This window comes from Sphaeroforma arctica, assembly GCF_001186125.1.
Source record: "Sphaeroforma arctica JP610 unplaced genomic scaffold supercont1.185, whole genome shotgun sequence".
Classification (NCBI taxonomy): Eukaryota; class Ichthyosporea; order Ichthyophonida; genus Sphaeroforma; species Sphaeroforma arctica.
Genome location: NW_014040373.1, coordinates 1 through 16,569, shown reverse-complemented (window position 1 = coordinate 16,569; position 16,569 = coordinate 1). Strand labels below are relative to the sequence as shown.

The following is a 16,569-nucleotide window of genomic DNA, read 5'->3' as shown; positions in this document are numbered from 1 at the left end:
ACACACACACACACACACACACACACACACACACACACACACACACACACACACACACACACACACACACACACACACACACACATACACACACACACACACATACACACACACACACATATATATATATACATACAAATATGCTATTGCTCATGCTGATTAGTTTTACAGACGGGAATATGGTTTAGGACACACCCTGCATTGGTTGTAAGATGAGCGAATACTTGACGTTAACACCTGAAGTGTTCACGCTAACTACATAAAATAAAGGAAACAAAAGGTGAATATGCATGTTGCATCCCCAAGCCCGAATCCTCCAAACACATACACAAATAATTGTACGATGGCCAGAAATATAGTTTCACAACAATACTTACTCGGTTTGCCTACTCGATCGAGATACTGTTTATAAAAATGCGCTACTTCTTCATGTCCCGCTGAGCCCTCTGTGTTTGGTGCAGATCCCGAACCCTCGCGCGGTTCAGGCGTAGTCCTATCAGGCGAAGTCTCAGGTACATTTGGGTCGCCAGAGGATGTTCCAGTATCGCCTATATTGGGTATGCAAGACTTAAGATAACTAAGCAACCGATTCAGAGAATCACCGATACATATTGTTGGTGTATGATTTACATACATACATACTCCACACACACGTATGGGGTGCGCTCTAAAATATTTAACGATGACATATGTAGCAATGATTGGCTCAGCAGATATAAGGGATTGGCTATGCATTTTGATGCCTTACCATGCTTTCCGCGTGGTTGCCCTTGACCTCTGGTGGTGGGAACCATTTTCCGAGCTGTATGATGCGTCTTGTATACCAATATATGTATAGGTTGCTCTATGTAGAATGTTGTCTATTATGACAGTGGTGTATATGTATGTATATACAGAGTCGTATTTTACACAATACCGAAATATGTAGGTATATATATCTGCTTACATGATCCGTCCAGGGCAGGCTCTTTTGTGTTGTCAAAGTCATCCGGGTGAGAATTGAAAAACGGTTTCTACAGCGGAAGACTACTGTGAATTTCACCTCACAGGTAGCACACAATGATAGCCACAATTGGTAACACAAACTTCAATAAAGAACGAAACGCGATTCACAACACGCAGGTCAAACATGATTCACCCAAGTAACATGTACAATCAAATTGTATCTGGACAACGAAACGCATCTCTTCTATCTTGTACTGTCCTATAACCGGATATGTCGCTTGTATGTGTACTTGTCAAAAAGAAAATTGCACAAATGGACCCGAGAGAATTGTATGAATCAGTTGGATAGATTCAAATATCCTTTTGAACTCATATGCATTCCTCGCAAGCAAGCAAGCAAGCCAGCAAGCAAGCAAGCAAGCAAGCAAGCAAGCAAGCAAGCAAGCAAGCAAGCAAGCAAGCAAGCAAGCAAGCAAGCAAGCAAGCAAGCAGGCAAGTAAGCAAGCAAATAAGCATATAAGTACTAGAGTGTCGTATTTTCTTGGATAATCAACTGACAACTCAGTTGTCGCACACAAACAAACGAGAATCTTAACTGAGCCAAAATACACGCCGCAGTGATTGCCCACACCACAACACTAGCCTAGAGCACATTCGCAATCTAATACTTTGTATATAGACTGTAGTTAAGAAATAAATTGATTGACACCTTCGGTTGATTGTATTGCAGCGTAGGATTTATTGACCATACGTAGCTGCCACCTCATGACTTCAAATCAACATATGATCTGTTTGCTATGGATCCTGTAGGCCAACACAGCTGTTTTGATGCGGAAGATCTGAGTCTGCAATACAAATCAGCACAAAATACTATGTAAATTCAACATGGTTCCAACTAATATTATCATAAAACTATATCACGTTCAATTCCAGGTGAGCTTATGCCTGCGACACAGCCTGTCAGACCGTAAATAATCGACCATTACGTTGCACCTTGCTCACTTGCCGCATGAGTTACATGACCTTCAACATGATATGCCCTTAGCTATTACCGTACGTATGTTTTAGTTCTATTTGTATCAAATATATTAATTTTTTCTTCACAGAATATTGAAATATGTATGTTGGCCTGCGGTAATCGCTTCAATCAGTAGGTGTTTGGTTCAAAAGACCGGTTCGCTAGAAGCGTTTATGTAAATATATTGAGAATATGTAGGAAGTGACTATAGAGTCTATATTTACAGTAGCATTCTATAAAGAGGAACTTTTACTGTAGTGTAGAACACTCATCGACTATACATACGTATATTGCCACTATTCAGAACTATGCTGTGCGGGTAATAGATTGTACACACCGAGAAGAAGTAAGGATACATCCTCAATACAGTACATTCCTTCAATACATGTACTTTTGTATATCAAGGTTGTGTACATCACATTCTACAAACGTTCTGCTTTCTTGAGGTCTTCTGGTTTTTGCTGGAGCAACCAGATTGCATTCGTAACCAATAATTATTATAATTGTATATAAAATCGGTCATAGCGCATTATCTGCATACACTACCATATGCATACACGCTACTGGACACAAAGATGAGTAAATTTGACTTATTTACCTACGATCTGTTCTCCTGTGGGTTCTATACCGGTGTGGTACTAGCCATCATATTAGGTAAGTGGGCCGCATATTCGCAATTTTTATGCCTACTATAGTGCCTTGCCGTCACTTTAGCGCACATTTGGTGTGCAATCACAGTACATTGATACAATACGCATATATGCGTGTGCGAAAGTAATTACATTTTGTATTATGTTTAGAGGGTATGTATTTACATGCATGATGGCTAACGGCGAATCATATAGTCCGGAAGTAATGGTACGTATCATTTGGGCGCATACACAAGTTGTTCCGGGCTGCATGCTCTGACATCAGTCAAAACTCTCGACTCACAGTTCTCACTTCGCACTTGCATATACTTATGTGTATTTAGGTTTACTTTACTCGCCTCGAATCGGGTTGGATGTTGTCTTGTTAGAACTTTGAGGACAAATTTGATACCCACCGCCTTTCTCTGAGCGAATGTGCTAACCATGTCTGTTCACTTACAGTAGAATGGGTATGGGTCGACCTGCACAGTTGCATCACACGTCCCCGACTTGATACACAATTGAGTTGCTACTTCAGATATATGGCTATAGCTATGTTCTATGTTTCTCATAGCCTCAATCCAAACCTGATTGCAGAAGTTCTATTCATACGAGGGCTGCAGTGGCTATGGCGGCAGAATGATTTACCGGAGACACCCTTACCTGTCATGGAGAGTGCTCCCCCGAGGATACCAGACTATGTTAAGAGTATGTGCACTGTGTGTCAAGGACATGTGGTCACCACGCGAACGTTTGAGAATGTGGGCATTATCCAGACATACGTACATACAAATTGGTGCGAGCATATGCGATGGCTACGTTGAATACAGGACATTTCATTGTGTGGTGCATATCACATTCAGTATATCTGTATCTGTGCGTAGTGTAAGCGGACTAGCAGCGGTTGTATGTAGATCTAGTTCAGAAGGACGATATTTCACACGAGCCTATAGCACGGCCCTGTCATATGTTGCCTCGAAAATGTGTATACTTGAAGAATTTTCGTCAAATCTTTGGAGCTTATTGTGTATAAATGATGCTTCTAGTGGTGCTAATACATGTCAAAACGAATCAGACGCAATTTACTGGCAGTGGCGTATGTACGGGCGTTGTAAAGGGCTTGTCCACCTACGTATGGCGAGTTATGTGAGGGTCTATATGCTGCAATAAGTGCAATTGTACGACACACGCTGACACGTGGCGTTATGTCACCGATCGTATTCTGAAAAGGACTTGCATGTGTGCATTTGAAACATGTTACAAATGCGTTGTCTCTACGCAGATCGGGCGCGCTATAAGTCAAACGCCGCAGAGACCTGCGAGTGGTTCAATAATATCGTACACAAGATTGTCTACGACTTTGTGGGCCGTGAGCCACTGGAGGACTCGGTAAGTTTGCGCATGTTGAACTAAATGGTCCTATGTCGTACCAGATGGCGGTGTGTCGTATTGAATGGTTATGTGTCAGATCGAGTGGGACTGTGTCGCATGATGGGGCACTGATCGTATCAGATGGTACCGAACTGTGATAAGTCGTACTGTGGTGTACCAAAGAGTACTACATTGTATCAAACAGTAGTCCGTTGTATTAAACGGTAGTATGCCGTATCAAGTGGGGCCAGTTGTATTGTCGGACTGCCTTTCATCGCGTAGGCTTACATTACATGCACGTCTGGCAACACACACAAATTATATATTCCGGCTGACTCGTGTCAGCTCATGCGGCTCTTTTCCTACTATTGACTTACTTGTTTTGGTTTTGTCTTAATCCGTTGCCAATTGCCATACTGCGGAGCAATATATCTCCACCTCCTGGGTTCAGATTCCTGGGGCGTGTCTTCGTTTTGCACCCACTTCCGTATCACATCACTAAATCTGCATTGATCTACCTTGACACACGCGCGTCGTTCGAGATAGGCCCACAAATGCACTGTATGGAATCGGTCCGTATCCCACTGCATCCCCATATCACAATTTCTTTTATCCTCGAACACTCGCAGCCGCGCTCCTTAGATATATTCATCGTCGAAATTCCGAGATTTGGTTTGGATTTAGGGTTGATCAGAACCCAATTCGCTCGCTACCTTTTCACACCCTCGGGGCGATTTTCACTAGCAATAAATGCAATCGGCTTTTCTATCAACGGTCGTTCATTCTTTGTTCTCCTTGTTCAATCTCTGAAACTGGTGCCTCGTTGTCTAAATATCACTTCTTTCCCCTCCCTTTATCGTCTGCTCTTTGACACTCAATAATGGATGGCAGACTTCGCATCACTCACCGTAAACTCAAACCTCAGGGGTGATTGAGTACACCCTCGTTCTTCGTAACATCCATTACCTTATCTTTAGGTCTTCTGTGCCCAATCCTCGATCCATTACCATGTCTTTAGGCATTTTACGCCTAACCCTCAGCAATTGTCTACTCACAATTACCTACAAACAGTTCACTGAGAAGCTCACCTTCGACTCTGAACAGCTGACCGAGAAGGATATCACATTCTTGTCGTACGTCAAGATCCTCGAATGTATGTACCGATGTGTTACTATCCAAGAGTACTTTCTTTCTGGGTGTGATAGGTGTGACATGCTGGCGTCGTCGGCGTTGATGTTATTCACTGACAATGCATGTGGTGATGGTTATAGTGCAGTTTCCTTGTGAATGATTGGTGAGACTTCCCCATTAGAGCGATGGGCAGTGAAGTGATATAGCCCAGTATTCTCATGTACCACACTGTAGCACTTGGTCATGTCTGTCTAGATTGTGTGTAGGTAGCACAGCCCACAAATCTCATGTGGCTGATGGGCGAGCAAGTACCACAGCTCACACTCCTTGTACCACGCTACGTTATACGGTTAAATAGGTCCAGATGGGCAACGAATTAATATGGCCCAGTATATTCATTTACCACACCCCTTCATTCCATCACATCATCCGAATGGGATAAAAAGTATCACACCCCGCAATTCCATGGACCGCACTTTATCCTTCTGTTAAGTCAGGTCAGATGGGCGAGTGTGGCCCATAGCCCACACTTCTTATTGTACCGCACTTTGCTATTCTGTATCATCAATCAGATATGCGAAGAAGTAATACAGCCCAGTTTTTTCATGTACTGCTTTTACTATCCCATCGTACCAGTCCAGATGGGCGAGCAACTACCACAGCTGCGGTCCGTGCAGTTAATCATGGCTGATGAGAGCCAGTCCTTGGTATCGGCCACATTGGAGTACGAAGGTGGTATCAAATGCCGTGCCGAAGCCATGCTGACGGCTCTAAACCTTCAGATACAGATTACGGTGTCCATTCCTCTGATTAAGGGCAGCTTGGCGATAAGTATGCGTGTATTGGCCCCTTGTGGTTGTGAGCTGTACTTTGTGCTATGTGTATTATTGGCTGTATTTGATATATTGCATGAGCACCCCGTCGATTGCGGCTCTATGTACTTAGCTAAGGCCTCAGTTTGCATATCTAGTTAGCTATGAAGTATGTACTCTTCTAGGTCTTGTTTAACTCCGCGCCCGTTTGGTACTAGCTATAGCCATAGGGATCGTAGTTTCCATGCAATCCGCAGACATAAGACACACGTACTCGAGAATTTGCACATGGATAGGCGAAGGAAGGCGTACAGAAATAGAGCACGCGAAGGGTTCACTGCATCATGACGTTGTATCTAAAATCCTCATTATTGCTTCTTGTTATGTCTTCCGTCGTGTGTGTGCAGGATCCAATACGACGCACTTGCAGGTGTGTTTCAACGAAGCGCCGCTAATCGAACTCAGGATGCGCTTCAAGGCCGGTTCCTTTGTGTCACCCAAGGTTTGTTATAGGGATCACTAGGTGCATGCGAGTGAAAGTCGCCTAGTGTAAGACCGGGTGCGTTTAAAGTGACCAACATGGCGTGCGTACAATGGCGCTTTCGCGTTTCATATGGGTGGTCTTGGCCTACCCAGGAAATGGCAAGCTACAGATTCTGGATGGCTTGATTGTGAAATTAGCAGCATGCTTCCGGTATCTGTTGCGTATGTCTAAGGGTAGTTGTGCCGTGCCTCTAACGCGATGTCCGAGTTTCGGCCGCGGTGTGAAGTGGGACATCCGTCTGGTGTCATGAGGTGTCAAAGTGGCAGTCGCTTGCATAGGCAATCCCCATATCTGCACAGTGTAGTTGGTTTAGAGTTGGGAACAATTTTTGATTTGATTTGTTTATGTGCTTAGTCTGACATATACATTCGTCGAAACACAGGCGTGAGCATTCACATGCACGTGTATTGGTGTACATCAAAACATCGTAATTCACACTGGCGAGAGGATATACGCTATAAGAACACATATGAACGTATATCTGTATATGGTGCAGAAATACACACGCGTACATGTGTGCAAATATCCGCAAAAATTCAAACAGAAATCTCCACCTCGGCAACAGAACAAACAGAAGTGGTTTCGACTCTCACGCCCTGCGTTGCTTCATCTACACTGCACAGATTGCCAGTTTCTTGGAAAGAAAGATCAAAAAAATAATTTTAGACGAGATGGTGTTCCCTGGTGCCATCACCATCCCATATACGTATGTGATTTTCTATGTGAGGAGGTGAAGCGTTTCATGCGTATGAGGACCTTTTTTAAATGACATTTAGTCCCAATTTCAAGGTTTTCAGTCTCTGAATATATTTGATTGCGATGTATCTATTCAATTTCTGTATTCAGGGCAAACCTAGTTCGCATATACCGTGTTTGTAATCGCATTGCGTCCCAGACAATTGGCCGGGGCGTTTTAACGTTTTAAGGTTTTAGGGTTTAGGGTAAAAAAAACCTAAACCCTAAAAGCTATACGCCAGTACACGCTACTCTTGTTCAGGGCCCGACAATATCCTCTACCTAATGCGTGATGAATGGAATACGGGTAGAGAACTCAATAAGCAGGTCAGCGAGAAGTTGGCGCGCAAATTGTGTGATTGTGTAGCTTGAAAAACAGGGCCAGTATACACCACGTGCACATGGGAAGCCCTTCTCGATGGCGCACTATCTGTGGGGTTGTTCTAGCGGTCAGCTCATAGACTTATTTTGTATTCGTAGACGTCTACCCCATATGGGTTGTCTGCATTGCACGTATGCGCCTTTGTATCGCTCCACTTAGACACTTACCAATGGCCGTGTCTTGCTGTGCTGTCTCCTTGACCTATTTTGTGTGTTTACAGAGATCTATGCACACATGAGTGTTCATGTTTCGTGCCCGTGCTTTCTATACCGCGTGCTCGGGTTTCCTTTTAAGCTTTCAATTGGTACTTGTAGTGCCAATTTTTCTTGCTTAGCTTTGCGCCGGTGAAAAAACTGATTCCCAAAAACACTTCTGTTTGTACATTTTTCACATACTCAACATATTGGCGCAATAAGGCATGTACAGTGTTACTAAGGGATATATTCCAGCCATTCGTTCGTTCCGCAATGCGCTCATTTCATTGGCTTGTTTTGACACCGAACAGTAACCATGATAAGGAACCCACGCATCGCTTGAAGCTGCGCTTTCCCAAATGCACCCTGTCAAAGGTAAGTGAACCTCACTAGCCAGTTGTATGCGTATTGAGCTAGTTGACCACACATTGTGAATGCTGGATCGGTTCTATTGCCAAGCATGGAGGCCCACGTGACTGCTGCGCCACATTCCACTGGTTAAAAGAGTTGGTCGTTCTTGTCTTGTCTTGCCCTGCCCTGTGAACAATCTCTAACGCAATGGCGGCTGTCCCGAACTGTATTGTTTGGGTGGCTTCGAGTGTGACTCACAGAAGCCACATGTACACCATGAGCTTATTAGCTGGCCATTTCTTTGTCATGTCATGCAGTAGCGCTTACATGCGGCGTATGGGCACTTGTCTTTGCCTGTCGCAAGTGTTGTTGTGTTGGACGTATCTATCATATCTTGCACGCACAGGCACATCGTATAGGCTTTACAAAGGCAGGTCTAATAAGTTCTTATGCGCATACGCCAGTTTCTGCGCACGTGTTTCTTGATGTGGTTTCGAGACGCCTCTAAAAGTAGCATTACGTTTAAATGGTAAGGGATGGTGTATGGAAAGTTGTATCATGTGCTTCAATCCCTGAATGGAAGTTCTGCTATCGGAACCTACTACACATAGAAGATCTATAAAGAACGAACAATGCAAACACTTTCAAACCGACACAGATCTCCCTTACAATTTAACGTACAACTAGACTTGTATTCGCATGACAGGTGTCCGATTCCAAGCGAAAACCGAACCGGAATCTGTTTGTTCTAGTCAATTGCCAACGCAAGAAGACGCCCTCCTCACGCACGGCGGTGCCCGATTGGTCTGGTGCTACACTGACATACGAGATTAATTTGGCATGTGAGAATTCGATAATATATTATGTCATTATGCATGAAACTAAAGGTGTGTCTGTAAGGAAATGATAGAATCAACGTACGAAATGGTTCTGGTATGAGAGTACTTGATATTAGTTGGTGTATTAATTTCTTTGGGTGTTTAAGAGCTGGATGTTTTCTGATGTGCGACGGTTATTTGCCGTGTGAGCACAGTTCAAAATCAATTAGGTATGTGACAAAGTGAGAAATTGATATTCATGGACATACGAGATTGGGTTGGTGTGTGGGAACATAATTAGCATGAGAATATATTAAAGTCGGACCACTTTCTATCTCCTGCACAAGCGGTATTAAACAAGCCACATCTAAGCAAGACAGACAATTCTAATACAGATTATGGCTGACAGCGTATATGCTATAAACGTATTAACACAAACGGCATACCATGCTCCATGCAGGAACACACATCAGATAGCATAGAGATTGAAATGTTCGATGACCTGGGTGGCGTGTCTAAGCTGTTTGGCGTGGGAGTGGCCAAGATGTTACTACCAGACACCAGCAACACAGCACAGACCACCTCTGGCTCCATCGCACTGCCCCACATAGAATTCGTGCTCCGGTAAGTTGTTTGTGAGATGATGCGATTGGAGGTGAGATGTTTAGTAAGGACCAATGAACGAGCCTTGTGTCAGGAGAGCGGAAGACATTTGTCCCCGACCTGAGGCCAGTGTATTGACGTGTTGTTCGTGTTCTTCTTTTGTTTGTGATTCAATGCATAAGGAGAGGGGATTCAGGGTTTATTGCCTTGGTTAGATTGCTTGGTCTCGTGAGTGTGCACTATCTCTATATTGTTCTCACGTGGATTGGTTCCTGTTCTGCAGTGAATTGCATTTAACAACGAACGGTCCAACTGAATCTCACTTATATTCCAATTGAATCCTACATTTGTTCCAATTGAATCCCACTTTTATTCCAATTGAATTCCACTTTTATTCCAATTGAGTCCCACTTTGATTCCAATTGAGTCCCACTTTGATTCCAATTGAATCCCACTTTGATTCCAATTGACTCACTTATATTCCAATTGAATCTCAATTATATTCTCACCCGAAATCCGCACTTCCAGCACCCATTTTTCCTGCACCCCGAGCCAAATCTTAGCCCCAATTCATTTCCATTCCTAAATTCTATCCATTGACAGCAATCCGACTGGAGACGACCATAGCGAATTCGATCTCCACGACCCTGGTAGTGGGCTGGTGGCTAAACTGAGCGTATCGGCAACCCTCACCAGAATGGCTACAACTGATGGCGCCCCTACAACAGACACTGCCAGAGCCAAGAAATTGCCCGCCACAGAGTCCAACATATCCAATATATCTCATGCACCCACTGCGCAAAACTCTTCGCACGGGTACGCAGATGCACTTCTCTTTGTATCTTTCTTGAGCGTACGGGTCAAAGAGGTTCTTCGTGCGTGTGTGATTTCTGAGCCTGTGAGTGTGGATGAGTGCGTGTATGTCTGCATGTATGTGTGTATGTATGTATGTATGTGTACGTCTGTATGTGTATAAGTATGCGTTTGTGGTGTGTGTTTAGTTTGAGAGTGTACTCGTACGGCGTTCGTGTGCTGTAGCTTCTGCGCACATCTATTGCATTTGCCTACGCCCTACACACACACACACATGTATTAGGCATTTATATACTCAATTCTTATATTCGTACACTCATGTACTGAACTCATCCCTGCGTCGCCTGTGTGTCCTGCCTATACTTTCTGTCTCAACCTGCGTGTGCATTGTCTGTGTTTTGCATTTTTGCGTGCATATTGCTGCCTATACTTTCTTTCTCAACCTGTGCGTGCATTGTCTGTGTTTTCCATTTTTGCGTGCAGATTGCTTATTCATGTACACCTGGCACGTGCGCCCTTCACATGTGTATGTGTATGTGCATGTCACATGTGTATGTGTATGTGCATGTCACATGTGTATGTGTATGTGCATGTCACATGTGTATGTGTATGTGCATGCATCCGTTCCATACTTCGTGCTGCCTCGCTTGTTCTAGTTGATGCTGATTTGTTTGACTGCTGTCTTGTGGTACTCAACTCAGGAGATACGACAGGAGGCAGATGACGCGCGAGGATATGGAGCACGCCATCGCCGAATTAGAGGACAAGCTAGACGGCGAAGCGGACGAATAAATTTGGGGCTGTTGAACTGGAACAGCCATCCCGGAGGTTCATCTACATAGATAGGCGGAGAGAATAAAAAATTAGTTAGCTCGTTCACCAGTAGCTGAGGGCGATCTGTGACATTTCTGACCCTCTGAGGGGCGATTGAGAACGTATGAGCCTGTCCACTGATGAGTGACATGTGAGGACATTCGCAGTCTGCTAGCGGAGTGACTGATAGGGCCGTCGCAGTCATGTGTTCGATGCATGTCTGCGGCATTTCTCAATGATTCGACCAGAGGCATCCATGGCATTCCCAAGCATCGATTGATGAAATCTTTGGCATTCTCACACGGTTGAATGCACGGAGTTTCTTCAACGGCATTTTGAGCAATGGCATCTGTGAATCGCCGTCATATCGATGGATGGTATCATGACTCTCTAGAAGTAGAAAAGTAAAAATAGAACCAAACGGAATAAACGTCCGAAATGGTATCCACAGAAATGTTGGGCGTGAGCAAGGGCAAGTCATACCCGCACTGTCAGATATACGCAGTGGAAGGTTTCCGAGAGATTGAGATTCCTCTTCAGCTGCACATACAGTTCTCAACACAACCTTCTCAAGTGCACAACAAGGTTGTGACATCAGTGCGGACAGTGTCATCAGGAGCACACTCGAACCACATGCCGCCGAATAATTGTGGGCATACACAGCTATTCGACGGATGGGAACTTTTATATATATCGAGCGTTTTCCTGGAATCTCATTTCGCTGAGGAGGGCCAACTTAGGCTTTCAACCACCAGATCTGCAATTCTATGAGATCATCAGCCGCTATACGATTTCGGCCTGTGGGATACCGTACTTCGGGCAAAGTGCTATGCAGATTAGAACAGTATACGTTAGATTAGCGAGCATAATAACGCTGAACGGACTAGTAATTGTAAAGTGCGATGTACCTCGCTATCCCATTAAGATCGGACGCCTGCAGCGCCGCACACACAGGGTTGCCATGGTGCGGAACTGCAGCACAGGACGCTTAGGCGATGTCAAGCATACCTTTGGATCGACGTGGCTCTACATAACGTCTTGCAACGTTTTGCAGCGTATGCTCGGGCAGAAGGGGGCTGGGGCAAGCTAGAATAGTCGAGGACACACCTCGCATGTGTATATACAGCAACAGAGGAACTGGTTCAGGGCGCGTACATTCCCACTAGACAGCAGTCTATTGGGACGGCTTGTACTGTGAACCCAGTGCGCCTGGATTGGGCGATGAGATATAGTGTTGCAACGGGCAGAGGGTATTGCTATCCGCAGGGTTCGAGGGCTCAGCCCGCATCACGGGCATTTGGGGAACTCACGTATCACTGCGCCGATATGCAGTGGAGTGTGCATGGGTTGCAGTCAGGTAGAGCAAGTATAGTACCGGCTTACTCGGCGCTAGCTCCCAATACTATGAAACATCCACCCAACACCATAACCGAGTACTATGGAGTGACAATCAACGTATCGCAACCACGTATAAGGTCAGTCAGTCAGAGACACTGCACTGCCTGCAACTCAAATACAGATTAACATAACAGCCTCGCAAATAGTATATAAATGCCTTCTTGATGGAAACTAGATTCCTCATGCACAGACTGTTAAGGGTGGATGAGAGGAAGTGCAGCTTCTGCATGGGGTTAGAACTATGAAACCGGTATTGTCCCGGAATACGTGTGCTAACAAGTATGTAGTAAGTTTTGTCGCCCCTTAAGATAACATAATAGAGATACGAGTGCAGTCTCGACAACAAGGCGAATACCTTTTTTTTTCTTGAGAAATGCTGCAAATTCCTCACAAGGTAGAATGTTCGAGAGTACTCTCTACCTAGAGACAGAGGAAGCATATATCCCAACAATGACATTTACACAAAAAATAGAATACACTAATAAATCATCATAACAATAAATTAATATAATAATATACCATGTAATATATATATATATATATCATAATGTAATATACATATAAATACATGATATTTATGTATTCAATATTTATAAAAATGATACAATAGGCCATGATAACATTTTAGATACATTTTATTTCGAATGTAGCTAGTACACGGGTATGAGGTGTTCATCACAAGTTTGAGTGTATTGCTGCTCCCAAAATAGCGCCACGAGAGGCTACGCTTAGTCGGAACCAGAGCCATCCTCGTCCTATAAGGAAGTGAAGAAGCCCGTTGTTAGGTAAGCTTGAAAAAGAGTTAAAGATATCCATACAATCGTACGTAGATAAAACCATCTAAAGACTGCGAATAGAAGGAATTATTGTGCTGGATAGCGACTAGGCGAACAGGAAGCATATATTGGTCACTAATGTGACCTTGAAAGCATGGTCATCCGCGGGCAAGTACGAGTGATGGGATTATCACAATTTCAACCAAAAAACATGAGAAGACCACGGACATACAGAATACACAGCCACATACATACAAATGGCAAGGGAGAGCTTGAGATACAGCTGGCGCCGCATAGACAGTTACACAAGCATGCCTGCAGGCACACTCAATATATAAGTATATATATACATACATCCAGACTCATGGCCTCCACAGCGGCGGCAATGGTCAGAATGAAGGCTACATCCTGTCCAGGCTCGATCTCGATTTCGTAGGCCTCGGCGACGGGGTCAATCCAGCAGTCGTGCACCTTGGCGATCACTTCACCGGTCTCTTTGTCCTTGTATTCGTAGTTCTTTCGGATAATCGAGCCCTCAATTTCGACTGCAGAATTTAAATTAGAAAGAATATTGTAAAATAATCAATTAGAAAGGTTGGGCGAGCAAGGAAAAGCGCGTAGAGTTAAACTTATCGAAGGAACTACAAAAAATAACATCTGAAAATAAGGGTGAGGCTTATCACTTCGCAGCAGTGTTGTTGCTACTTACTGTCATTGCCATCTTCACGAGATACATCGAACTTGTCGCGGATAATGTTGACGAGATCCTTGTGAATCTTGGCTACCTCGTCGTCGTCACCGTTCTCGATCTCGTACGTGTCTCTTAGACGCATCTTTTTCTTGTGGAACTTGTACACAGTATCACCATCGGCAGTTTGCATGTGGAAGGTGGTACGAATGCGGGCCTTCTTGTTGTTGGCTGTGAATTCGTGCTTTCGGCGGATCTTATTCTTAAGGTACATGATCTGGTAATCGTCTCCGATATCGATAAGTTTCTCACGCATGCGGTAAGTGCGAGGACGACCCTCGTCATCGGAGGACTCTTCACCAGAGCCGGAGCCTGAGCCAGAGCCCGAGTTGCGACGATCTCTAAACCTTCCCATATTGTTCTACTACCTGTTGATACTTAAGATAGCAATAATACTGAGCGAGGGGAAGCAGCACGCAGTTGTTTTATATTCAACGGACTTGTTTACATTATATATTTGATTTCACACTTGTGTTTATATTGTAAATATTAATATTTTACAGATGACAATATCGCTCTTGTTGTTGTGGTCAGTTTCGCATATCTTGTTTGTACATATCTACGCGAAAGTCGAGACTGTCGTAATCACTAATCAGTCACGGTGTTGTCCTCCGAGATGACCCGAGTGCGGCCCAGACGCCCAGTGCCCCAGTCTTCAGTCTTCACTGTCCAGTTATTTCCAGAAATCGCAAACATTTGCCCAAATAAGGAATTCCTCCAATTGGAGAAAATATTAATTTTGATACCATTCCTTCTCTGTACATTAATAATAGTGTCAGACTATCAGTACATAACTAAAATAATAGTCACTGACTCACTGAGGCAATTTTTTCTTCTTCTGGTGATCACTCCCTCCAGTTTGTATTTATTTGTATAAAAAAATATTTACTCTGTTTATTAAATGTATTGCGAACTGTTTACGTCATGATGTTTGATTTTCTTTTGTGCTGATAGAAAGGCTGGCGGCCCCCCGGGGTCCGGAATTCGGAGTCGCTGACCACTGATGGGCCGGCGGGCTCCAGGGGTTTCCCTCTTGGCGTTTGGGTCCTGGGTGACTGGGTCATGGCCTCTTGGGTGGTGACCGTGGTGGGAAGTACCTCTACTAGAGAGTAGTCTGAGGGCAGGCCGGGAGGCGGGCAGGCAGGGAAGGTCGCAGTCGATCGTAAATAGTGAATATTCTAAATACGATTTTGTTTTTTTTAGTAAAAAAATACATAGCCGACTGTTTGATGCATGTTTTGAAAAAATATTTCAGGACACAACTAAAACATTTTTAGATTGGCATACCCATATTAACAATAATCGCTTCTTATGTAATTAGTTTGTCGCTTGCACAGGGGAAAATGTCTTTATGATGTGTTGTTTTAGGTGTATATATTTACGTCATAAGATCTGTACCCGTACATCGTTTGAGTACAACACGTTAAAAAATAGTTAAAAATCTTTTTTCAAAGGCATACATAATAACCTCCAAAACGAGATAATTCAGATTCTGTATTCAGAAAATAAACATCGATCCTCTGCTTACAGTCTGCGGAAATTAATTGCCTGAAGTTTCTTCGTCTTCGACATAGCTTTGCCTCGCAACCTCAGCAAGTCAACTGTAGGTATCCACATGATTGTCATCATGTATCTCCAATAAAAATTCGATTCATTATATCATAGTCTAATATATCGATAGGGTAACTGTTTGTCCGGAACTTCTATCAGATTTCGTACTCACACTATATTTTATACTACCTAATTGGCTTACTTACACACACGTAACGCCTTGATATTCCTAGCGATCTGTTATTTGTGCTCTTTGTGATGTGTGTGATTCAAACACATACTCTGGCCACTGTGTTATAATAGACGAGGAGAATAGGCTGAAATTGATGACATTAAAAAACCCTATGAACATAAATACAGTCAGACATACATTTGTAAATAGAGTCCCGAAAAAGAACTTTCTCTCTGAGAAAGATCCATTTTTTAACAAGAAGTTTTGGAATATTGGCTAAAATATGCACATAAATACAAATACGGGAGTAGGTGAGTGGAGACAGATATCAATCCACAACAATACACAATATAATACTTCCACCTGACAATCATGAAGGTGCTACAGGGTATCAACAACAAGCAGCCATCATTTGGCCCCACTTCCACTCATCGTGGGTATGTTATAATCGGCCGTGCAGAAGATTTCTCATCTCCGCCGAAAGCACTGGAAATCGATGGCGAGGTTTTTACGGTATGTCTGCGTGCTTGCCAAGTAAAGCACAAATAAATACGACTGACCATATCTGAGCATTAGGACGATTAAGTTTCTTCACTAAATAGTCAACAATCATAGAAAAAGTAATCTAATATATGCAAACTCATGAATGATCATGTACAGTAAACTTACCACCACGCTTACACAAACACATATACGTGTACACAGACACAAACGCAGACAGAGAATATATATATATATATATAAACACACACACACACACACACA

General features: G+C 43.5%; 4 protein-coding genes across 4 annotated transcripts; 2 read left to right on the top strand and 2 right to left on the bottom strand.

Moving 5' to 3' along the window:
* Positions 1-5,735: 5,735 nt before the first annotated feature.
* On the top strand, positions 5,736-6,429 carry SARC_03577 (hypothetical protein; the record flags this gene model as incomplete). Its single annotated transcript, XM_014302614.1, has 2 exons — positions 5,736-5,925; positions 6,314-6,429. The coding sequence occupies 2 exons, from the start codon at positions 5,736-5,738 to the stop codon at positions 6,427-6,429; spliced, it is 306 nt and encodes a 101-aa protein (XP_014158089.1).
* Positions 6,430-7,071: 642 nt separating this feature from the next.
* On the top strand, positions 7,072-11,138 carry SARC_03576 (hypothetical protein; the record flags this gene model as incomplete). Its single annotated transcript, XM_014302613.1, has 6 exons — positions 7,072-7,156; positions 8,073-8,136; positions 8,819-8,999; positions 9,404-9,554; positions 10,137-10,349; positions 11,048-11,138. The coding sequence occupies exons 1-6, from the start codon at positions 7,122-7,124 to the stop codon at positions 11,136-11,138; spliced, it is 735 nt and encodes a 244-aa protein (XP_014158088.1). The 5' UTR covers positions 7,072-7,121.
* Positions 11,139-13,175: 2,037 nt separating this feature from the next.
* On the bottom strand, positions 13,176-14,754 carry SARC_03575 (hypothetical protein). Its single transcript, XM_014302612.1, has 3 exons — positions 14,043-14,754; positions 13,688-13,878; positions 13,176-13,312 (listed from the first exon to the last, which is right to left on the bottom strand). The coding sequence occupies exons 1-3, from the start codon at positions 14,434-14,436 to the stop codon at positions 13,286-13,288; spliced, it is 612 nt and encodes a 203-aa protein (XP_014158087.1). The 5' UTR covers positions 14,437-14,754; the 3' UTR covers positions 13,176-13,285.
* Positions 14,755-14,998: 244 nt separating this feature from the next.
* On the bottom strand, positions 14,999-15,195 carry SARC_03574 (hypothetical protein; the record flags this gene model as incomplete). The annotated part of the gene is made up of 1 exon (XM_014302611.1): positions 14,999-15,195. A coding segment is annotated over one exon (197 nt), but the record flags the coding sequence as incomplete, so codon positions are not given.
* Positions 15,196-16,569: the final 1,374 nt, after the last annotated feature.